This window comes from Melozone crissalis, unplaced genomic scaffold (genome assembly GCF_028551555.1).
Source record: "Melozone crissalis strain CALT ecotype California unplaced genomic scaffold, PUWL_Pcris_2 ptg000012l_1, whole genome shotgun sequence".
In the NCBI taxonomy this organism is placed as follows: domain Eukaryota; kingdom Metazoa; phylum Chordata; class Aves; order Passeriformes; family Passerellidae; genus Melozone; species Melozone crissalis.
In genome coordinates, this window is record NW_026535790.1 from 379556 (window position 1) to 403934 (window position 24379).

A 24379-nucleotide genomic window follows, 5' to 3' on the forward strand; every position below is an offset into this window, starting at 1 on the left:
GAGCCCCTCTGCTCTAGAGTTAGGCTGTGAGAACCTGGAGAAGAGAAGGCTTCAGGGAGAGCTCAGAGCCCCTTGCAGTGCTTAAGGGGGCTCCAGGAGAGCTGGAGAGGGACTTTGGAGGGCTTGCAGGGACAGGACAAGGGAACGGCTTCCCACTCCCAGAGGACATGGTTAGATGGGATATTGGGAAGGAATTGTTCCCTGTGAGAGTGCTGAGGCCCTGGCACAGGGTGCCCAGAGAAGCTGTGGCTGCCCCTGGATCCCTGGAAGCATTCAAGGCCAGGCTGGATGAGGCTTGGAGCAACCTGGACTAGTGGGAGGTGTCCCTGCCCCTGGCAAGAGGATTAAAAAGAGATTCATTTTTAAAGTCCCTTCAAAACCAAAATGTCCTGTGATTTAAGAAGATGAGGATATCTATGCAGGGTTTTATTGCAGGGAGAAAATAAAGCAGTGGGACAGGACTTGGATCAGCCATAGAGTGGCCACAGGCCCAGCACAGAGAGCACCTCCTGTGCTGGATGCTGCTGGGGCACCTGGATTCTGGGCCTCTCATGACAAGAGAGACCTTAAGGGGCTAGAGTGTGTCCAGAGAAGGGAACAGAGCTGGAATAGGGTCTGGAGCACAAGTCTGATGAGGAGCAGCTGAGGGAGCTGGGGGGGCTCAGCTTGGAGAAAAGGAAGCTCAGGGAGGACCTTCTGGCTCTGCACAACTCCCTGATGCTCAGGCAGGTGGGGATTTGGGCTCTGCTCCTAGGGAGCAAGGAGCAGGACAAGGGGGAACAGCTTCAAGTTGTGCCAGGGGAGGGCAGACTGGTGGAAGGAATTTCTTCGCAGGAAGGGTTGTTAGGCATGGGAATGGGCTGCCCTGGGCAGTGGTGGAGTGATCATCCCAGGAAGTGTTCAAAAATGACTAGATGTGGCACTTCACTGTATGGTTATTGGGTGTGGTGCTACTTGGTCAAAGGTTGGACTTGATGATTTTGGAGGTCTTTTCCACCCTTAATGATTCTGTGATTCTATGATTATAGAGTAGTACAACTTAATGACATTATAATGGCTTTTAAAATGTTGATGGGTGCATTAGTTACCGATGTCAGTGTTTTTAGAAAAACACTGTCCCATTTGCCAGTCAAATTATGGATTAAAGCTGAATTTGGTGTGTGGTGCAGTGTTTCCTAAGCAATGAAGAACTTCAGGTCTGCAGTTTTCCATCATCTCAACTATGCTGTAAATTGAACCAATTCTTAGCTGCCGTTCTTCTTTCACAGATTTTTTTTCTAAGACTGAAGGTTTCAGATGCTATCATTCATACAGAAAGTTTATTTGCAGTTTAAAATTATTTAAAGTATTCCCTTTTGGATCTTCTAAATGGGGAAAAATATGCTTTGGTTTATTGCTCTGGTCAGCTATTGTACTGTCTATCCTGAGAGGAACTAGAAAATGAAAGAATTTTTGTTATTTTTACATTTTCAGCACTTGAGGAATGTTTTATTAAGGTAGAGAGCATCAGCTTTGGCTTTTGTAGCTAAAAGATGTCAACTAAAATCTGCACCTGATTTATTTGTCCTTCAGGTTCTGTGCACTATGTGAATGAGAAAGGCAAGACAAGGCAGGTATTGTCTACGGACAGTCTGGTCCGAAAGCTCCTGTTGCTGGAGGAAAGAGATGTTTTACTTGTAATAACAGAGACTCTGCAGTTGTCTTTACATGCAGTTTCTCCTGAGGGAGAAGCAGAAGAGCTCATGAAGGTAAGAGTCATACTACAGGATAAAGTTGCAATATTTATTCTTTATAAGTTTGTTTCGTTTTTTGATTATCACTACTTTGCTTTCAAATGAATCAACTCTCATATTTGTTTCTCAGATAATGTATTGATGAGGAAGCAAAAATAGCTTATCTAAAAGTGGAATAGAATGATGTGGTACTGAACTTGGAAAGATGGTTTTCATCTTTTCTTCCTGTTTTTTCATAGTTCTTTTCATTTTGACCCTATCTTAATTCTTTTACACTTACTTTCAGTTTCTTAGTGAATTACAGAAAAATTGGAAATTCCAGTTGTCCTGGTTGCAGAGGTGGGTGGTGCTTAGCACCATGTAGGTGCAGCTAAGTTATTCTATACCACCTATATCATCACTGTTTTCGTGGAGAAAACACACACACCCCATTAAGTGGGCACCATTCTGCCTTGCTCTCTCTCATGGGGAGGTTGTCAGCATCAGCCCTGCAGACTCTGTCTTCTGCCCCTGCCATCCACCCTCTTCTGTTTTCCCTGAGACACTATGGAATATGGTGCTGAAAGGAAAGCAGCAGAACACAGAACTGATGTATGTTGTATGGCAGCACTAATGGGGAGACTGGGGGCAGGGAAGGCCCCCAGTCCAGCCCAAGGGAGCCCAGCCGAGCCCAGTCCAGCCAAGCCCATTCCAGCTAAGCCAGGCCAAAAGGAGTGCAGCAGAACTTCAGGGAAGTGGCAGCAACCTGTAGGATCAACGCCCAGTATGGCAGAGCAGTCCAGCAATGGTGCAGGCACTTGTGTGGAACTGAGCCTAGAAGGGCATCCATCTTGGATGACCCAGTTTTGGGGAGGGTCTGTTTGCTGTTGCTTTTGTTGTCTTGGTCTGGGAGGGGCGGGAAGCCTCTTGCCATACTGCCTTTGTTTGCGACAGCATGTGGGAGCCTGGGGAAGTCATGTGGACACAACCTATGGGGACCACCATTTTGGTTTTGGTCTCAGCAGCCACATAAAATTAATTTTTTGTGGCTGAAGCACTTTCAGTTTTTGGATATTTTTTTAAATTCATATTGCTGTTTCTTATTCCATTGCTTTTTGCTTTCAGTAAATTATCTCAATCCATACTCTCTGCGCGTCTCCCTCCCTTACCGGAAGGGGCAGGAGAAGGGCCATGGCTTATTTGGCATTTAATTTTTTGCTGGTGTTAAGCCACCACATTTAATTGGTGCCCAAGGTAAGGCTCAAGAGGATTGAGATAACTTGGATCTAAGCGTTTGTGTTCTAGGTAGAGAGCTCCCTGGTTCTAGTGTTGCTTTGTCTGATTCCTAACCCTGCATATGCTCCCGTATATGCCCCATGTATCCACCACAGTGATCTGTTTCACTGTGTCCTGGGAAGCATGCCCTCATTGCTATGTCTGATAGGTTTCCTCTGTCCAGTGTACACCATGTTAAGATTTAGGACAGAGATTTCTACGGAAGTTGTCCATAAACATGTCCTGGGATGGATAGTCATTAGTGGTGTGGCATGTAGGAGAAAATGGGCCAGCTTTTGAAAGAGTACTCTACTCCTGGTTTGGAAGTTCACCCCTGAACAACTACAGGGCCCTGATAAAGTGTTTGAAAGAGAATTGCTGTGGCAGTTCCAGAGAGGTGCAAAGTTATGGAATGTGCTGGACCGTGGCTACTATTTATTGGACACTGCTTGTTTTTATACAGCACCCTCAGAGGGAGGAGGAGGAAAGCAAAGCAGTAGGCACTATGGCCATTCAAACTGCAGCTTACCCACAAGAGCAACCTGTGCTAAGAGCCTGTATTCAGAAGAAGAAATCCAAGACCAAATCAGTTCATGTAGTGAGTGATGAAAAGGAAGCAGGGCCTTCACAACAGGAGGAAGAGACAGGGCCAGAGATAATCACCCAAACCCTATCCCTGAGTGAGCTGCAAGACATGCAAAAAGATTTCTCACTCCAGTCAGGTGAGCCCCTGGTGGCCTGGGTGCTCTGATACTGGGCTGTCGTGGCCTGTGATGTGAAATTAGATGGTAGTGACACTTTGCAACTGGGATCTGTGTCCTGGGAAGTATTGACCACAGGATTGGGAAAGGACCAGAAACTCTCAGCCTCTGGATGCATCTCCTGTCAAATGTGAGGGGAAGGTTTCCTTGGAAAGATGACCTTTTAGTGCACTGAGACAAGTGGAACACTATGGAGCAAGGTATCTGATACCTGAGAGAATTAGCTGTGCTGGAGATAATATTTTTAAGTAATGAGCAATTCCTTACTAATCCAGACAATATCCAGTGTTTGCAAAACATACAGCAGAAATTCTTACTGAGTGTGCTGATGTCATATGCCAACTCATTGGGAGTGATGTCATAGAAAGAAGGAGAACAAAACATGGACTATTTGGTTACCAAACCTCAGATATATGAAGAAGCTATCTCCACCCCATTATGGGCCCATGTCTCCTCAGTGGAAAGACTGACAGAGGATCTCCAGAAATTAAAAGAGGAAATTAAAGAGAAAATGTCTCACACCCTGCCCTATGCTATTACAAAATGCTGCTTGTTGGAAGACCTCAAACCTTCACTTTTCTATGATTATTTTCTTTTTATCTATGACAGAAAAACACTGGACACGTGTATTACAGCAGTGTCCACTTCTTATTGATCATTACTTATGTTTGACTAGAAGTAAGATTTGGAATTTCACATTTTAAAGCAATCTTTATTAAATTCTAAGAGAAGTTCTAGTGCAAGAGTAAAATACTGCTCCTTATCTACTTAATTAACCCACTCCAGGATTTCTCCTGTTAAATTTATACATTGCAGTCTCGATGCATTTTATGGTGATCATTGTCAGAATCATCTGAATTCACTGTCTGAATATGTCTGAATTAACAGATAGGTCTAGTTATTTTCATATTTTTACTGTTTAGCCAAACTGTGCAGTTCAGATGCTCAGTGTCCTTCAGTGTGCTCCTCTGACCTTCTGTAAATGTATTTATTTGCTAATGGTTAACAGGTGAAGTTGAGTGGGAAGACTGGTCATTCTGCAGACATGATTCTGGTAGACCATAGCCTGGTTGTTACAGCACTCGGTGAGACAGTCATCAGGTAAGAATGAAAGTTGTTCTGGCTGCCCCTAAGAAGGGCCAGCTAAAAGGTACAGTCTGCAATGAGCTGAGAATTTTGCTGAAATGTTGGTTGGGGATTTTTTACCAATAATGAAAAAATCCCAGCATTTCCTAATTTTGTTTGTAAAAGTAAGTAGAGAAATTAAATAATTTTTTTTTTCTCAAGGACAGAAACTAATTTGATATGGATTGATTTCTCTCTAGTTATTTCGTTTTGTCAGGCAGTGCTACCTATTCTGTTCCTTCCTTTAGTGCTGTTACTGGTTTATTCTGAAAATAAATCCAGGTTGGGGTTTTGCATGAAAATGCAGCCCCTTTGCCATTCTTGCCTTTGTTACTTTCTGATCCTTAGGATACTCATGGCATCAGCAACCAGAAAGAAATTGCTTACTTTTCAGGACATTTATTTTACTGTAATATAAGACAAGTATTTAAATTACTTATTTCCCTAATCCTTCAAAGTATGTTGCTTTGCCATGCTGTTATGTTACTGTGTTCTGTAGTTTTACCTTTTTTGCAATGTTATCTACCTTGTCTTTACTATGACCTGCTCTACCTGTTCCTCTAACCTTTGGGAGGATGGGAGTGTTCCATTAATATCAGTATTTCCCTTTATTGAGCCTCTGTCTGCTACTATCAGACAGAATCTTTTGTTCATTTTGTGAGAATGCAATAAAGACCAAGTATCAAGAAGGAATAACTTCATGGCAGTATTTAGTTGTAGAAAATAAATCTGGAATCCAAAGGACTACTGACTAACCCAGGAATATTCTTAAAACAGAGGAGAAGCATAATTAGGGAGGAAGAAAATTGCAACTGGCCCTCACTTCTTTCATTTTTTTTAAAGCTGCACTTGCTTCTGACTTCTTTCTTCCTAGGAGAATATCCCAAAACATGCTGCAGATTAAAAACTCAGAGGAAGAGGAGGAGATTGTTAAGGAATTCACACTCCCCAGGCAGCTTCTGACAATTTAATTTTAAAAATTAAATGATCTAGGTATTGTGGAAATAGTAAGTTAATGCCATGTACAGCATCCTATTGACTGGGTTTGGCAAGACACTTGGAATGAAAAGCATTTTTAACACTCTTGTTTTGTGTGCCTTAGGTTCTGGGATTTGGATCAAGATGAGAACTATGTGCTCTCCCTAGATATGCAGTTTGGCTTTGAGGGGGGAGAATGTATTAACTGTGTCTCTTACTGCAGTGCTAAAGGTGAGAAATAACGTGGCAGCTGTGATCTCTGGTGCCAAACCTTGTCAAACCTCAGCCTTCCATGCCCTGTAATAATTTCAGTATGTTTGTCTTGTGACTGAGGATCTCAGTGGTAGTATGTGACATTGAAGATTTTAGTTTGGATCGGAAATATGCCTTGAAAGGTGCAGGGAAATAATTCAATACTCTTGGACTCACTGAGGAGCTGTCTTGTGGCATATGAGCTGGATTCCCTTTGACACCAGTACCCCTGGAGTGCCCCTAATGAGCTCCAGCATGTTTTGGGCATTCAGTCTACAAGGCTGCACTACCGCTAATGCAGAATAGAGCTTAGTGACGTGTATCGTGTATGTGCCTGGTCCTTACAACAGATCCTTTCTACAGACCTGCTCCTGGGCACCACCTTGTTTGCTAGCATAGGCACAGTTGATATCTGCTGCAGTGCTTTTCAGTGGTTGGTTGCCCAAAGTGACTACAAAACTAGCTATTTAAAAATAAACACAAGCCATTGGAGGAATGGCTGAGACTGAGGGGTGCATGCATGGAGCAGCTTCCTCATGAGAGGTGGATCCGACCTCTGGTTTTTGTGAGCAGTGACAGGACCCAAGGGAATAGCCATAGCTGTGTCCAGCCAGGGGAGGGTTAGACTGCATATCAAAAGTTTCTCCCCCCAGAGGGTGGTCAAGCACTGAGCACGAAGTGGGGACAACCCCAAGGCTGCCAGAGGTAAAGAAGTTTCTGGACAACACTCTCAGGCCCATATTGGGATTGCTGGGACTGTCCTGTGCAGGGCCAGGAGCTGGATTGGATGACCCTTGGGGACTCTTACAGCTCTGGATATTCAATAGTTCTATATTTTAAGAAAAGGTTAAAATGAAGTAATTGTCTGATGCATTTAAAAAATCACTTCATCTGGTGGCTTAGAAGATGCACCTTACCATGTGGAACTTCTCCCATTGTTTCTTCAGAAAAGTTCTCCAGTGCAGGACTAGGATGTTGGTTTGCAGTGAGGAGACAAATGCTGCTGCTGGAAAGTGACTTCTCAGTACCCGAGAACCAGAGCTTGCTGCCTGTTACATTGTGTAATGTGGGTTTGTTTTTCTGAAGCCCGAGATGAAATGCCTGAAGTGTTTGTGAATGGCAGGTATCTTGGCAGCTGGAACCAGCAAGGGGAGAGTAGCAATGTGGAAGAAAGCAGCAGGATCTCATCAGAGCACATGGGCTTCGGAAGGCAAGGAGAAGTGGAAGTTCCAGGCATCTACAGAACTTGAAGGAAATGTCACTCAGATAAAGGTAAAAAAGGAAAGAGCCTCCTTGAATGTTAGTGGACTTCACAAACCTTAGATGAAAAGATCATCTTTGTGAAACCAGTGAACATGATCTCTGTCATATGGGTATGTGTTCCAGCAGAGGCTGGTCCTCTTTCAGAAGTAGGAGGAAAACCCCTGAGAATCAAGTAACTTTTAAAATTGGATGGGCAGAAATACTCCCTGTTTGTAGCTAGTCTCTCCATCATATGGCTTGCTGGCAAAACCTTTGGATTCAGCTCCCTGAAATTATTTTCTGGGAAAAAAAGGATTATCAGGAATGTCAATTTTACTTAAATTTATTAAAAAGACAAGAAAATCTGACTAAATGAATGATTTTATTAGTTAATGGTTTTTTTCTATTGTCACTTTTTCAGTGTGAAGTTTCGTCTCACTGGTAGTTGTGAAAATAAAAATATATATTTACAACCAAATATTCTTTGGTGAGATGTGCCATCTAGAAAGGAATACTATATATTTTAACATATTGTCTGTTAAATGTCGGGATGCAGCATTTTTATTTATTTGGAATATTTTGTCACAATGAGGTTAAACATTGTCATTCTATGCCTAATAGCATTTTGATATGCTTAGAAGAGAAATGCTGAGTGTAACAATCATAAATTTAAATTTAAAAAGTTTTATATTAATGAACAGCTTTTTTTTTTGCCACCAGCATTCTGCTAAAAAGGCAAAGCTTGTGCTTTAGGTTCTCCAACATCTTTGGTTGTTGGGTTTTATACCATATTATTAGGTTTTTTCAACTTTTGAGTGTTTCTGTTATACTTTACATCATTCTGTTGCTGTGCTTCATATGTGAGAACAATTCCCATTATTTTTATAAGGAAAGAAAATCAAATATATCTGGTGACTTTCACGAGAAAGTAATTTTATATTTGCTATTATTCTGTTTTCTCATAAGAGTGGAAAGTATTTTAAAAGCAATGGTATTTGCTTGCTCTGTGTTGGTATAGAGTGAGGGTCTGTAACACCATTCTACTTACAAAGTTAAAACAGAAGTGCTGTGAAAATGGAGAATCCAAGTGTTTTATTAACAAGCTTCAGTAACAAAAGATCCAGGATACAGGAAATAAAGTGTGCCGTAAGTATCTCGTACATCTCCTAATAGACACAGGTGATTGTGTCAGCTTTCCCATTCAAGCCTTTTCCAGGTAACAGGATATGGAGCACTGTCCAGAAATAGCACATCCCCTGCAGCCCCTGTAACTACTCCGAAGGGGAAATTGGTCATTGGGCTTTTTTATTGTTTTTTGTTTGTTCTGTTTTTTTGGTTGTTGTGGGGCTCAAGGGCATTGAGAGGAAAGGGTGAAAAGAGAATAATAATTCTTGAGTAACCCATTTGTGTATTGGATGTAGAAACCTTGTTGGGCAGTACTGTGTGATCTAGCCTACCCTGGTTTGGTTGGCATGTGATCATGGCTATGTTTTTCCTGTTTGCAGGTCATTTATTCAAACATGGGTCCTATAACTTAGGCCATTGTGGCTGTTACCCTGTTTGTAGAATGCCTCAATAAGGTGAGGAATTCAGTGCTTGTAAACTTCTGAAATGTGGGCACAAGGCTATATAACTGTCACACATGAGGTCTGGATCTTTGGGATTTCCTTAATAATGCTACCTACTGAGAGGAAGCAACACAGGAGGGAGTTTTCTCCCAACCCTTCACTCACTTCTTTGGGCCTACCACAACAGCTTCTGAAGAGTTAAATTTCCCTTAGAAGTTAAAGATATTTTCTTTTAATGTTTTTTTTCAGTGAGGTCCATTCACCATTCAGAAACAGAGTGAGGTTACCTTGTGTAGCTGCCTCAAAACCTGCCGCAGAGATTGGGGACACTGCCCAGCAAAACCACTGCAGTCAGAGGGAAAGGTGGATAGCACAGTAGTGAAACAAAGATGTTACAAATGTCCGGGTTCCAGCTAAACCACAGGGGCAGCCACGGCCCTTTGCAGTGAGGAAGGATAAACCAATTAGGTGTGCCCAGCTCATGATGATGCAGAACCAGGGCCCTCAAAGCCAGCAGAGGAGCCTGAGATCATCACTGAGTCCCTGTTGCTTGACAGTCTGCAGTCTGTGAAAAGACATTGCGTGATTAGGGGGCGAGGCTTTTTTGGCTTGGTTGATTCAAGTTTGGGACTTTACACGTACAGGCATGCAACTTGATGGTACCAAAACAAGACTTGGGACCCTTGGCCAAGGGTGTGGCCATTGAGCAGGCGTTCGTGAGGGAGTCAGGACCCCTTTCTTTCTGGGAGTGGCTTCTAGCAAATGTAAGAGAGATTTGTTTACAGGGCCAGACTGCAGGAGCACCATTATAAAAAGCCATGCAAGACCATGGAGGAAGGATCCAATGCCTGAGAAAAGTGGCAGTGTTGGAGATACTTCTTGGGAGGAATGGACATCATGATAATGACCCTAACGAGGTCAGGTGCAAATGTGGTGGAGTCTGGCACATCAGGGGCCGTCTGAATACTCCAGTTTAATGGCAAATATGCATCTCAGGGGCAACCAAGAGACAATGGGCTCTGTAGCAAGCAAACTTAGGAACTATGAGAGTAGGGTCCAAGGCCTGATGCAGACCCACATCTCTGCTGTAGAGACATTGGTTGAGAGTCTCAAGGATGATAATAAGAAATTCAGGGTGAGATGCTTACCTGTAGCACCAGTGCAAATCAGAGTCCTTGAAGTCATAATCAGATGCCCTCCAGAGATAGACAGCAGGTATGCTTTACAAACTGACTTAAGATATTTCCTACTCAACCATGAAGAGGACATGAGATGGTGGGACAGGAAACCTACCCATGTCCTGGTACCCTGAATACAAGAACTGAAGGAGAAAGGAAAAGGGAAGTCAGTGAGAGTGAGTGCAGTGCCAGTTTCCCATGGGCAAGTATCTGACCTGCTGGAAGGTACCTCCCATATGTATTCACAAGGACTGGTATTAGAGGGGTCCTGCCTCTAGCCAGGTAGGGGCACCAGGGGACCACCATGTGTACTGGACTATGTGGATATGATGGCCTGGCATGTGAAACCCACAAGAGTACAAGGCTTTAGTTGACACTGGTGCTCAATGTATGTTAATGCCACCAGGATGTGTGGGATCAGAAACAGTCTCCATTTCTGATGTTACAGGGGGTTCTCAAGAGCTGAGGTTGTTGGAAGCTGAAGTGAGCTTGACTGGGAAGGACTGGCAGAAGCACCCCATTGTAACTGGCCCAGATACCCCACGTATTCTGGGCATTGACTACATTAAAAACGGATACTTTAAAGACCCAAGAGGACATTGATGGGCTTTTGGAATTGCTGCTGTGGAGACAGAAAGAACTAAACAGCTAAACACCTTGCCTGGACTCAGCCAATTCTTTTGGTTAGGACTTTTGAAGGTAGCAAAGCAAGTACCAATTGCCACCTCCACAGTGCATCACCGGCAGTATCAATAAATCAAGGTGCCATGATACCCATTCACAAGATGGTCCATGAGCTGGAGAGCCAAGGAGTGTTCAGCAAGGCCCACTTGCCCTTTGGCTCCATTGGGCCTGTGTGGAAGTCTGATGGGGAATGGAGATTGATAGTGGACTGTTGTGGCTTGAATGAAGTTACACCATCACTGAGTGTTGCTGTGCTGGTAATGCTGGAGCTCCAGTATGAGCTGGAGTCCAAGGCAGCAAAGTGGTACGCCACTATAGACATTGCTAACGCATTTTTCTTCATTCCTCTGGCAGCAGAGGGCAGGCCTCAGTTTGTCTTCACATGAAGGGGTGTGCAGTACACCTGGAACTGACTGCCCAGAGGTGGAAGCGCAGCCCCATCATCTGCCATGGACTGATCCAGGCTGCACTGGAGAAGGACGAGACTCCTGAACATCTGCAATACATTGATGACATCATTGTGTGGGAACAAGGCAGCAGAATTCTTTGAGAAAGGAGAAAAGATCATCCAGATTCTCTTGAAAGCTGATTTTGTCATCCAAAAGACTAAGGTCAAAGGACCTGCTCGAGAGATCCAGTTCCTAGGGATGAAGTGACAAGACGGATGGCGCGATGCTCACCGAGGTCATCAACAAGATCACATCAATGTCTCCACTGACCAGTCAGAAGGAAACGCAAGCTTTCCTAGGTGGCATAAGTTTCTGCAGAGTTTGCATCCTGGAGTACAGTTTGTGAGCCCTCTTTACCCGGTCACCCGCAAGAACAGTTTCCACTGGGGCGCTGAACAGCAGCGAGCTTTTGCCCAGATCAAGCAGGAAATCACTCATGCAGTGGCCCTTGGCCCAGTCGGTACGGGACCAGAGGTGAAGAACGTGCTTCACTCTGCAGCTGGATACAGTGGCTTGTCCTGGAGCCTTTGGCAGAAGGTGCCTGGGGAGACTCTGGGCCAGCCACTGGGATTCTGAAGCCAAAGTTACAGGGGGTCCACAGCCAACTGCACCCCAAGAGAGGAGATCCTGTTAGCCTGTGAGGGAGTTCAGACTGCCTCAGAGGTGATTGGCACAGAGGCACAACTTCTCCTGGTACCCTGACTGCCAGCGCTGACTGGTGGATGTTAAAATGAAAGGTTCCCTCTACCCATCACGCCACTCATACTATGTAAAGTCGATTGCCTTGCTTACACGGCATGCCTGTATTGGAAACCCAGATCACCCTGGGATCTTGGAAATAATTATGAAGTGGCCTCAAGGTGAGGATTTTGTTCTGACAGATGAAGAGCAGAAATAGGTGATGTAAGCCAAGGAAACTCCACCATACAATCAACTGACAACTAAGAAACAAGCTACACTCTTTTCAGTAATGATTCCTGTCACATTGTAGGAATGAACTGAAAATGGAGCCCCATGTGATAAGTTACAGAAGGTACCAAAGGAGAAGGTAGGTCAAGCCAGTTTGTGCAACTCAAAGGCGTGCAGTTGGCCCGGGACATTGCTGAATGAGAGAAGTGGCCAAAGAATTACTTTTATACTGACTTTTGGGGATTGACATATGCTCCATGGGGGTGGCTGGACAGATGGAAAAAGATCAACTGGCAGTGTAGAGGAAAACCAGTCGGGCCTTGCTGAAGAATGGCAAGACACTGCCATTTGAGTGGAGAAGCTACCTGTGAAAGTGTGTCATGTGGATGCCTATGTCCCCAAGTGTCAGGCTAATGAGGAGGTGGAAAATGAACAGGTGGATCAGGCTGCAGAAATTGAGGTGTCACAGATAGATTTGGACTTGCAACTCAAGGGAGAGCTGTTCCTAGCTGGATGGACCACGATGCCTCAGGCTGTCAGGGCAGAGGTGCCACCTATAAGGGGCATGAGACTGAGAGGTGGATCTAACTGTGGACAGCATCTCCCAGGTAATCCATGGTAGTGGAATGTGCACTGCCATCAAACAGGCCAAGCAGGTGAAGTCCCTATGGTATGGTAGGTGGTGATCCAGTATAAGTATGGGGAGGCAGAACAATTACATCGCACTGCCTCAAACCTGCCAGGGAAAGAGCTACATGCTCACAAAGGCAGAAGGCACCACTGGATGGTTGGAAACCTACCCTCTGCCTCACACTACTGCCTGAAACACCATTCTGGGCCTTGAAAAGCAGGTCCTTTGGAGACATGGTACCTCTGAGAGGATTGAGTCAGACAATGGGACTCATTTCAAGAACATTTTATTAAACACCTGGGCTAGAGAACATGGTATTTAGTGGGCATACGACATTCCTTACCATTCAGCGCCTGCTGGGGAAATTGAGCAGTGCAATGGACTGCTAAAAACAACATTGAAGACAACATGAGGTGGGACCTTCAAGCAGTGGGATCTGCACTGAGCAAAGGCTACAGGGTTAGTTAACGCAGACGTTCCACTAAGCGAGCTGGCCCTGCCCCATCTGAACCCCTGTGTACCGCAGATGGCGATAAGATTCTAGTGGTACATATGAGAGGTATGTTAGGAAAGACTTATTTGGATGAATTCTGCCTCAAGCAAAGACAAAGACATTTGTCAGTTTGCCTTTGCTCAGGGACGTGGTTGCACTTAGTAGGTGGTGCAGAAACATAACATATACCTCAAAGGGACCTTGTTTTGGGGTGAACTGTCTGATGTTGTACCTGTATCCATATCTGCATGTATATATGTATATAATTAGGATAATGCATGAATGTCTATAGTTAAAAAGTGTAAGTTCAATGTAACATGTTGGTATGGGAAAAAAATTTGGGGTGGATAATGTTGGGGGTTAGGTTTTCTCAAAGGAATTGCTTCCCATTTGTTGTCTTCCTGAGGCCGCCATTCGCCCTGGGGAGGCTCAGGGCTCACCTTGGAGCATCCCCTGGAGCCCTGGGGCAGCCGCTGCAGACCCTCTGCCTCGCCCCATGGTGCCCCCCGCTGGTTGGGGTCATAACTGCAACCAAGGGGAAAATGCTTGACTGGTGGGAAAACTTGCAGGGGTTTTTTTGTTGTTTTTTGTTTGTTCTGTTTTATAGATATATATTTTCTAGTAAAGAACTGTTATTCCTTTTCCCATATTTTTTTCCTGGAAGCCCTATATTTGTGAAGTTATAATAATTTGGAGGGAGGGTGCCATCTTTCTATTCCAGGAACGTTCCTGCCTTCCTTGGCAGACACATGTCTTTTAAACCAGTACACTGGATAACAAGCATAATAGTTTGAATCTGTCATATTTCCCAGTCATTTCCTATAGTTTGTATTTAGATAGTAGGATTTAGAATAAATATTTTCATATATATGCAGTCCTTTCCCATGTTACTTCTCTTGTGACACTGCTGTGACAATTCAAGACTAGAGATAAAATTGTGTGGTTTTTCTTTTCCCATTATATACAGTGGGGGTCCCGAAAAAACCTGCTGGCAGTGAACAACATCAGCTCTGTGGTGATCCTCAGTGAGCAGGCCATGTTGGCACACTTCCATCAGCAGGTGGCCGTGGTACAGGTGTCTCCCAACCTCTTCAATGTGACGATCTTCAGCACAGGAGCCACTCACAGCCTTCGTGTTGACATGAATGCTAGTGGAGTCTTTGCTACTCAGGTTAATCGGTTTGGTTTTTTTTGTTGTTGTTGTTTTTTATTTGCCTAATCAGTTGCCTGGTTAGGTTTATCAAGACCAAACTTCCTAGGTCTTTAAGATAAGTATTTTTTTTTTAATATTCAACATAGTGTGTTATGAAGGTGTTGTTGTAACAGTAGCAATGGTGCTGCAGTGGAACTGGTTTTTTCTAAGATAGAACAGGGACTCAGAAATGCTCTAGGGTGCTCACCAGAACCCAGAGAACCTCTGGGCTGCTAAAAGCCTTCCAACCCAATGTCCAGAGGAACTAGTAACTGGTGGCTATTGTAGGGGAGTTCTTGCCATGTTACTGCATGAATTCCTGCATGCTTCCAAAAGGAACTGAAAGTATATATTTATTTGGTGTTTTGTTTGTTTGTTTTAGGATGCTGTAGTATTCTGGAATGGGAAGCAAGTGGCTGTCTTTGAGTGCTCAGGAGATACCTTCAGAAGTGCAGGTAGGACTTAAAACGTTGGTCAGAGTCTGAATGCTTCTTTTCTTCCAAAGTTATATGTTCATTCATGGTAGCTGATGCACTGTAAGCATAGAATCAAAGAATGGTTTGGGTTGGAAGGGACTTTAAAGCACATCTTGTTCCAACCCCCCTGTCATGGGCTGGGACACCTTCTAGACTGGAAAAACCCTCAGGGCTAGAGAAAACTTTTATATGATGTAGCTAAATTACATTATAGAGGGCCTTGCACAAAACACCATGTGAGGCTAGAGCAACTTCTTTTTGTATTTTATAAGTAAACCATTGATTTGGTCAAGAAGACCAATTTTTTCCTGCTTTTGTAGCTGTTGCTCCTGTTGCTTTTACAGATAAGACATGGCAATAACTATTGAACGCTTTTCCACTTTGCTTGAGAGAAAGTGTAATCAAAGGATCTGGGAAAGAGGCTTCTTGTCCCAGCTCTCAAGAGAAGTTATCCCGTAAATTGCCCTGTACAGTGCCAAGTAGCGTAAATTAGGTTTTTAAATGATTAATTCTCCCTAAATATTTCTGCCTCGAGAAATAAGTGGTGTAGAATTCCACCAGTTCCATCCTAAATCTTGAGATTTGTCTTTTAAGAATCATGAAGTGTTTTCTGCCTGTCTATATTTGCTGATATATTTTATAACTTTTCCATGCTGAATCATTGCTTTATTACCACCAAGGTCCTAACAGTCTACACCACTTCTGAAGTTATGTCAGAGCCACTGTTCTGGCAGAGATTCTGTTATCCCTGTTCAGTAGCAGTTCACGGAAGGGAAAAGTGAATTCTCTTACTAGAACTTCACACTGCACTTTTTTTTTTCTTTCTTTCACTCCCTGTATCAACTCCTTGCCCTTCCTTTCTCACTTGTTTCCATGGACAGAGTGTACCAACACCTGTTTATAATGGGAACCCCAGCTTTTAAATGTAGTGGCAGTATGGAAGAAGGCTAAAACACCAAGGAGCTGGGATTCAATAGTGACTGACAGATTGAAAAAGAGATTTGGTGCAAGATAGTAGAAATTGTGTGCTATAAATTACTTGTTTTTTCTTTTTACAGAACATATTTATTGTAATGATTGCTTTGTTGTGATTGTTCCAGGCTCTTTCCTTTGTGACTCTCCAGTTCTGTGTGTTCATGGAGAAAATCTGTACACAGTGGAGCCATATCGGATCCAGGTCCGCACCTGGCAGGTAAGGACTGAGAAAACCACGAAGGGATAAAAAGACCTTGTTGTTTTCAAAGATTGGTGTTAGAGCTTAAAAGTAATATGCATGATCTTCCTAAATCTATTAACTCTTCCTTGCCGTAATACAATACTCAAAATATATTTTGAGTATTTCAGACGAAAGGTCTTTGACATTTTGTGTTCTTTAAAAAGTCTGCCACTCTGAACACTATTGCAGTGTAACTAATAAGTATTTATAGACTTTGAGACGATCTAAATTGCATGCAGGTTGAGATACATACATACTTTCAGGAAGATGATAGTACTGAATATTCTCACAAGATAATGAAAAATATCACTTGTACATTTTGTGTGAACCTTTGCAGCCTCTGCTAGTCTATGAGAACCAAAAAGAGCAATCTATTTATCAGAGTTCTGTGATACATAATTTTATTTAGGAAGCAAATATTATATTTTAGAATGGATGTGATTCATCACATAAATATAATGTATTTGTTTTTACAGCTATATATTTAAGGACCTTCAGGGACTTGGTATTTCTGTATGTCTTTCACTTGGTAAAGGTTGTGTTACTAAAGAGGAAATTATTGCAGAAGGATGCCTTTAAATTTAGACTTTTTTTGAGGTTATGTACATATCTGAAACCCAGATTGAATTTGTGTATGTATGTTTCTCCAATTTGCTTGGAGTGATTAATCTAACAGAGAAGTTCAGCAATTTGTGACTCAACTTGGTGACAAAATAAGTCCCTTCTAGTGAGGCCGTGGCCACACAAACCTGTGTTACACATTTCTTGCCAGGGCACAGTTAAACAGCTGCTCGTGTTCTCTGAAGCAGAGGGGAATCCGTGTCTCCTGGATGTCTGTGGGAATTTCCTGGCTGTGGGAACTGATCTGGCTCATTTGAAAATCTTTGATCTCTCACGCAGGTATTAATAAGGCTTTAAAAATAATCTGTTTATAGTTAAGTGTGTATTTTGTGGGGAATCTTTAGCTGTTTTTGATTTGATGAAAAGCAGCAGTCCCTTTGAATCTTGAGACAATACATGCAGCTGTGTGAACTGATGGCATATTTCCAAAGCAAGGGAGGAACCATGGAATTATTAGGCAAGTCATGGATTGATGAGGATGATGATTATTATTTTATAAAGAGGATACCATGAGGGATATTTGAGTGCATTTTAAAGTGTGTGGAGAATTTATGGATGATTGAGCTAAGGATGTCCCATTTCTTTTGGTATCTTGAACAAGACTTGAATCTCAAAAGAGCTGAAATAAAGCCAGGTCTTGTATTTCCTCATAAATCAGGAAACTTGTTGCAATGAGTCTATGGAGAAAGTGAACCTAGAACTGTGGAGACACTGTTCTTTCTCCTGTTTAGGTTAAGGAGTTTACCTGACTTTGTTCAAAGGTTGCTGTACTCTCATACTGACGAACATGAAAAAGATACTGCCATGACGTTCATTTTGAAAATGTAGCTGCTGATGACAAACATAATTTTGAAAAGCTTAAAAACCTGAAGAGTGAAACAAATTCTGTTCTTCTTTGTGTGCTGTCACCAAAGGAATGCTAAAATCTAGTTAGTTGCCATCTGGAAACTACTTGGGTTGAGATCACACACATTCCACCTGGGACAGTTTGAAGGTTATTAGATTTGAGCAGGTTGTAACTAGCATAAATATTGTATTATGATGTTTGATAGTGAGAAAAAATAGATTTACTTATGCATGCTATGATAAATTTTTGCACTTGGCACTGAAAATACCCTTTCTCAAATTATGACACTCTAATTTCAAGGCACTGTAATTGGCTGAGAACAAATATTATTTTTATAGAATACAACATGTTTTTTTTCATGAGATTGTATTATAGCTCTAAATTGCTGTCACTTCAAATTACTGTCACTTTTTGCTGCATTCTTTCGTTTCATGAGATTTGTCCTCTTTGTTGCCGACTGATTTCTGGATTTGTATCTATAACAGCAATAAAATCCTTTTGAGATAATAAAATATATAAATGTGCCCTGCTAATGACATTTCTTTACTTCTGCTGCACTCTGTGCTTTCCATACACAGAACTTTTATGTGAATGGACTCTATTCCAAATTCATGGTACTGTTCAGCTTATTTCTGTAGGAAAATTAGGCCTCTGAATTGAGAATTATCTTCAGATGTTCTTGCTGTATAGCCGTGTTTTGGGAATCCTGTAGAAACACTGACATTTATTCTTGCTGATTCATTGAGGAAAGAGTGTCTGTTAACTTAGTACTGAAAGAAAGGCAGTGGCAGCAATCCTCTGGAGAGGAAATGGGAGTCTGGGGCAGTTGTGTCATATAGTCAAAATAGTTTGTTTTTAAAAGTCTTACCCATAATTTGCTAAATTGCCAGTTGCTTGCCACCATGTAATTGAAGTTTATTCCTTCCCACAGAGAGGCAAAAGTGCACTGCAACAGCAAGAGTTTATCCAAGCTGCTTCCTGGCCATGGAGACATTTTGTCTGTGAAGTGCAATGCTAATGGCAGCAAAGTCAGCATCCTTGTCAGCAGGGTGAGGCACAGCTCTTCACTCAGCATCTGGGACTTTTCCATTGGTTCATAGGCTGGTGTGGGTCAAGATTACTGGGGACGCAAGAATCACTTCTCAGAAATAAACCTGCCTGGTCCAGGCAGTGAATTGAGTCATATAATGAAGTGTCATGTCCCAGCATTATTTAAGATCTGTTAAGGCTTTGTTCTGTGTTGGAATTCAGAAAAGGAATATTTTAGTTACAAAAGTTGCTTTGTAGCATTTTAAAAGAAATCCAAGGCTGGCTTGTTGGAATAGAAAAAGAACCAGAAATTTTCTAGTATTTCTTAGTAAGAATGACCTCATGTGATTACTAAGAAAGAAAGCTGAGGGCATGAAGCATATGGGATAAACTTACGTAATTCTTCTTTTTGACTGCATGCTCCAGCACCCTTTGTTTTCCTTTCTTGTAGGTGGATGGGAACATTGATTCCAAGATCTGTTTCTATGATGTTGAAATGGACCAAGTTACGCTCTTTGATTTCAAGGCTGAACGGGGAGATGGTAGAGCGAACCTTTCTGCTGGACAAAGCATTGGCAAGTAAGGAGCTTTTGCTTCAAGGAGCATTAATGGTGGATTTAAGATGGAAATCTGCCATGTTGAGACAAGCACACCCTGATTCTGACATTCCTCCGTCTTGGGAAGGAGTTTGCAGGAATTTAATTATTTATTTCTAAAGAACTAATTAACACTGAATTGTATGTCCATCAAGCTGCATCCCTATCTATTCCAATAAACTGAGCTAGGGAGTGTCATGGTTTGACATTGGCCAAACGCGAGGCACCCGCAGCAGCCATTCGCTTACCCTTGTCTTTAAAGTTGGGCAGAGAGGAGGGAAGAAAAAAAAGGAATTAACAGAGGGTTCATGAGTTGAGATAAGGACTGGGAGAGGAACACTCTAAGGGCAAAATGGGTTTAAATTTAAAGGTATAAAGTATATTTATTATTAACAGAGTCAGAGGAGGATCATGAGAAGTAAAATAAGCCCTTACAACAGCTCTTTTCCCATGGTGCTGGTGCTATTGAACACCTCTCTTCACGTAGGGCACCAGGAGGGGGAAGCTGCCCCTGCCTTTCTGCCTGTGGTGCTGCTGGCCAGGGGTGGCCAGGCAGGCAAGGCTCGCCTTAGGCTGTGCCTGCATGGTGGCCACCCTGGCGCCTCCCCACTCCAGGGGGAAAACTGCATGTGCTCTGTTCTGATTCTGTCCTTAAACACGTTATCACAGAGGCATTACCAACCTCTCTAATTGGGCCAGCAGCATGTCCATCTTCAGAGCCATCAGAGATTGGCTTTGTCAGATATGGTGGAAGCTTCTAGCAGCTTCTCACAGAAGCTACCCCTGAGGTGCATGCCCTCCCCTGCAGCCAATCACCAGGCTATGCCATATCAACACACCCTGAAAGCAAGCTCAAAATAAGCAGTAGGTAGTTCTTCAGCCAACATGCAGCTGAGCCAAGGAACTCCTTGCAAAGTCAGTAGAGAAGATGAAGGAAGTGCTTATGGAGGTACTGGACAAATTCATAGAAGAGAAATTCAGGGAGAGCTGTTAGCACTTTGGAAGCCATATCAGGCTAGAGATCTCTGAGGAGAGAATGATTTGGTGTTGGGGGTTTTATACAGAGGTGTTACATGATTGGACTCAGGATCCAGATCTTTAAATTTAAAAAAAGTCTTGGAAAGCTACCCTTCCTTGAAGACTTTACATAATAGGGAACTGAGAAGAGGACACTCTGAAGATCCTTGTAGGAATAAAGGTATTTTTAAAATATAATAAAAATTGAGTTTGTGTGGGTAAAAACTCATGACATGTCTATTTAGAGCTGATGCCTTTCTGTCCGTGCAAACTGTGCTTGTAGGAAGTGCATTAGAAATCCTAGGAGCACAATGCAGTGAAGTGGGAACGCTTGTGAAAGTATGGTGTAATATTAGAGTACAAATTCCCATTTGATTTTACAATAATTGTTCTGACTGTATTTTTCTTAAGAAAACCCAACATTGGATTACTTTTTTAGCTACTATCAGCTATGGGTATTACAAGCAAAGAAAAGGAATTACTCTCCTTACCACTGAAAGCCAGAAGAAACTACCCAGCTCATCAAAAACTAAGGCCAATGCAAATCTGGGGCCTTACGTCCTGGTTAGTTATGGAGTAGTGTTGTCAAGAGTTAAGTGAGGAAGTTGTTTCCAAGTGCAGTATCTTGTGTAGCCCAACAGAAGCCAACCCAAGCCAGGAATGCTGTTTTACTGTTTGAGGGTTAAATACTGTCTGTGTGAATAATCCATTTATCTGTGCATCCTTTTGAAGCATCTTCAAATTAGAGTGAGTCAACTCAGCAGAAAGTGATAATAATCTACACCTGTTCTGCTTCTCTTCCCACCTCCTGAGGCAAAATCTAAATACTCCCAGGTTTTTTTACACAAATTCTTTTTTTGATTTGCAATTTACTGATTTTGAATTCCACGGCAGGGAGAGGACTTACGCCATTTCTGCACCTCTTTGAATGTCTCTTTCAATTTGCCCTCTAGCCCTACTCCAATCCTCCTCACAACTCCCACCTTTCAATGGTGACAGCAAGTGAGAAAATACTTAAATGGCGTCTTTGGTTTTTCTTTTAAACAATTTGACATTTTTTCAGAAGAATGAATACTAAGCCATTGCTAAAATAGTGTCATTCTGTATGTCTGGAGTCTTGACATAGCTGGCACTGAAGTAGTATTGAAATGCCCAAAGGAGGCAGTAAGATGTTGTTATTTTAACTGCTGACAGAGACTGGCTTTCCCAAGTGTTCTGGTTCAGGGCAAATTTGGGAGAGAACCCCCAAAGGGTCTGCTGTAGAAAAGCAGATTCAACTGGCCCTTCTCCCCCACTGGTTTGGGAGAAAATACCTCCTTGGAGAAAAGTGGAAAAACCTGTTTATTAAACAATAAAACCTAAGCAATATTACACCATAAAACCCCTTATTGCTCCAAAAGAGATGACAAACTGAGAAAGTCCCCTCCCCGGGTTGCAGTTCAGCTCGCTCAGGCTCTGATCAGTCCCTCAGTGCTGGAAATGTCACGGGCCAGGCCCGGCCCGGTGGGCCACAGGTGCAGCTGCCGGTGCTCTGCTGGGGTTCAGTCCAGAGCAGGTTTCAAGAGGTCCAAAGAAAAGGGAAAAAAGAAAAAAAACCACAGTCCAGGGAACTTCTTTGCCTCAGCTAGCTAAAACTAACTAAAAGCAAAGGAGAGCTCTGTCCCGCTGTCTGTTCATCCACAGACAACACAGTCCAGGAGCAGGAATGTGGAGGAGTGAGTGCAGTGTCTGGAAACAAACTGCAGCTTCTTCTCTCCCCCCTTCACTCTCTGCAACAAGTCTTAAAGGTGCAAAACTTATTATTCAGCATAAACAGAACAAGACTACTGGGGATAAAAGCATCATATAGTCAACCCAGGACACCAAGGCTGCAGGGGAAGTCCTTGTGCTGTTCCACAGTGCCTTAGAATTCTTGACATGCAGTAGTCAGGTGGTGGTTGATCTCTTCTCCCAGGTAACAGTCGATAGGATGAGAGGAAATGGCCTCAAGTTGTGCCAGTAAAGATTTAGATTGGGTATTAGGGAAAATTTCTTCAGGTGGAATTGTCAGGCACTGGAACAGGCTGGCCATGGCAATGGTGGGAACGCTTCCTTCCTGGGAAGTGTTCAGAAAGTGTACGAATGTGGCACTCTGGGACATGGTTTAGGGTCAGTGTGGTGGTGGTGCTGGGTGCGTGGTTGGGCTTGGTGATTTTAGAGGGCTCTTCCAATCTTAATGATTCCATGGTTTGGAGACAGAGCTGAGGTAACCCCTGTGTCAGCAGCAGGCACTGAGGTAGATGTTCAAGGGTTTCTGTAGGAGCTGCAATCCCAGGGCAGGCAGATTTTGAGTACCTGTTTTTATAGGTGGTACCAACTTTTTTTCTACCGAAATGCTTTATGTCCTGTCACCACTCTCAGTGTAACAAACCAAACTAGAAGTGTCCTTGCCACGTGTAAAATGTTAGGAGTCAGGAAAATGTATCTGGTTAATGTTCTAATACAGACTATAAATAACTGAGAATGATCCCTTGGCTTTATTTACACTCATGCAATGACTGGGCTGGAATTACTTTGTCTCCCTTTCTACATTTTTTTTTTTGTCTCTTGGTAGGTTTGTAGTGGAGTATCCAGAGTTGCACAGTCACATCCCTGCTTGCCATTTCTGGGACCAGAGTGAACCGAGACTTTTTGTATGTGAAGTAATTCCTGAAACAGGCCTCCAACCTCCAGACCAAAAGAAAATCCAGGCTGAGGGCACAGTATGGTCTTTTTTATTTGTTTTATCTTGTTTTACATGGAGTTCTCCCTGTCCAAGTTGTAAATCATTTGTGCTTCATTAAAGATGTAGGAGTGGGTAGTACATATTACTACATGCAGAAATGAGTAGTGACCCCTGTGTTTGCTGTCTGTGCTTTGGGCAGTCCCTCTATGGCAGCTCTCTGGCTTGGGCCAAGCTTGCATACAGTGAGGAAGAAAAAAAGGGGATTTCTTTAGCTGTGATAGAATTTTGGGAATGACCATAATGCAAGCTTCTGTCTGGACTGCAGTTTTTCAGGTGACATTACTGGGTGGATGGATAATCTAGAAGTTTGTAACTTAAAAAATTGCTAATCTTGAGTACACTTAAGCAGCAAGAATTAACTTGATAGATTAACAGGGACACTACTGTTAAGGGGAACAGAGAAATATGCTCTTCTACCCAGTCCCTCCCATCTTCTGCTTTTCTAGAGAGATATTGTGCATTTTTATGGACTTCCCAAATTATCTGTTATGGTCTTTTTTACATTAGAAAAAAAATTTATTTTTATTCATCAATAATTATGTAATGAAAGATTTCTTTCATCATACAAACAGTTCTTCCTTTCTTCTCCTGCTCTTCTACTTGTAGTGCTCCTTACCACTTTGTTTGTACAGGACTGCCTATCCTGCATAAATATTGCATTGATTTGACACATCCATTTTAACTTCAAGTTTTTTTATTTGTGCCTTATTTTAACTAATCTTATATAATTAGATATAGAAAGCTCTTTTTGTCTTTTGTTGGTTAAAATCAACCATGAAGAATCATGAAAAGATCACAGTAAAAAGGAGAAAAGGGATGGGGATGTTTCAAAAGGCCTGGCTAGGGTCTTCTAGCAAAGATAAGAACAATTGAACCTAATATTTCTCAAGTAAAAAACTTTAAAATGCTTGGCTTCTAAGTAAAGTTGAAAAAAAAGATATAAAAGGAATGCAACTTTTTGCCCCTTATTCAACAAAACATTTTACTGTGTGCTTATGCCTTAGTAAATGACAAGTCTGATTAACTTGTGCTGGAAATAAATGTTATTTTAATTTGACTCAGGTCAATACTTAAACTGTTAGAGGAACTATTTTTGCATGGATGACATATTTCCTGGGAACTCAAAGCAGACAGTGAGCTGATAAACTTACAATGGGAATAGTATAGTGGTTTTTTAAAAAATAGTTTTTAAGGCCCCTTCCAACCAAACCCATTCTGTGATTCTCTTATTCTGTGATTCTGTTTCTTTGCCCTGAGCCAGATCTCTCGGAGAAATGCCTGAAGCAGCCATCTGAGCCAGGGGCTTTTCTCTTTCTGGTGGGTGAAGCTGGTTGCAGAGGTGGAGCAGTCTGGAATGCAGAGCG

At 42.5% G+C, this 24379-nt stretch overlaps 1 protein-coding gene across 2 annotated transcripts in view; it reads left to right on the plus strand.

The window, feature by feature from the left end:
- The window catches only part of IFT140 (intraflagellar transport 140), an 83049-nt gene that overhangs the window by 12356 nt on the left and 46314 nt on the right, over positions 1–24379 (plus strand). For both annotated transcript variants that reach the window (XM_054271312.1, XM_054271314.1), the window contains 11 exons: positions 1573–1748; positions 4758–4849; positions 5976–6082; positions 7227–7375; positions 14225–14428; positions 14832–14904; positions 16026–16117; positions 16914–17041; positions 18541–18658; positions 19090–19217; positions 22845–22992. In XM_054271312.1, the coding sequence (XP_054127287.1) occupies positions 1573–1748; positions 4758–4849; positions 5976–6082; positions 7227–7375; positions 14225–14428; positions 14832–14904; positions 16026–16117; positions 16914–17041; positions 18541–18658; positions 19090–19217; positions 22845–22992 (1415 nt within the window). The remainder of the gene's footprint in view (positions 1–1572; positions 1749–4757; positions 4850–5975; positions 6083–7226; positions 7376–14224; positions 14429–14831; positions 14905–16025; positions 16118–16913; positions 17042–18540; positions 18659–19089; positions 19218–22844; positions 22993–24379) is intronic.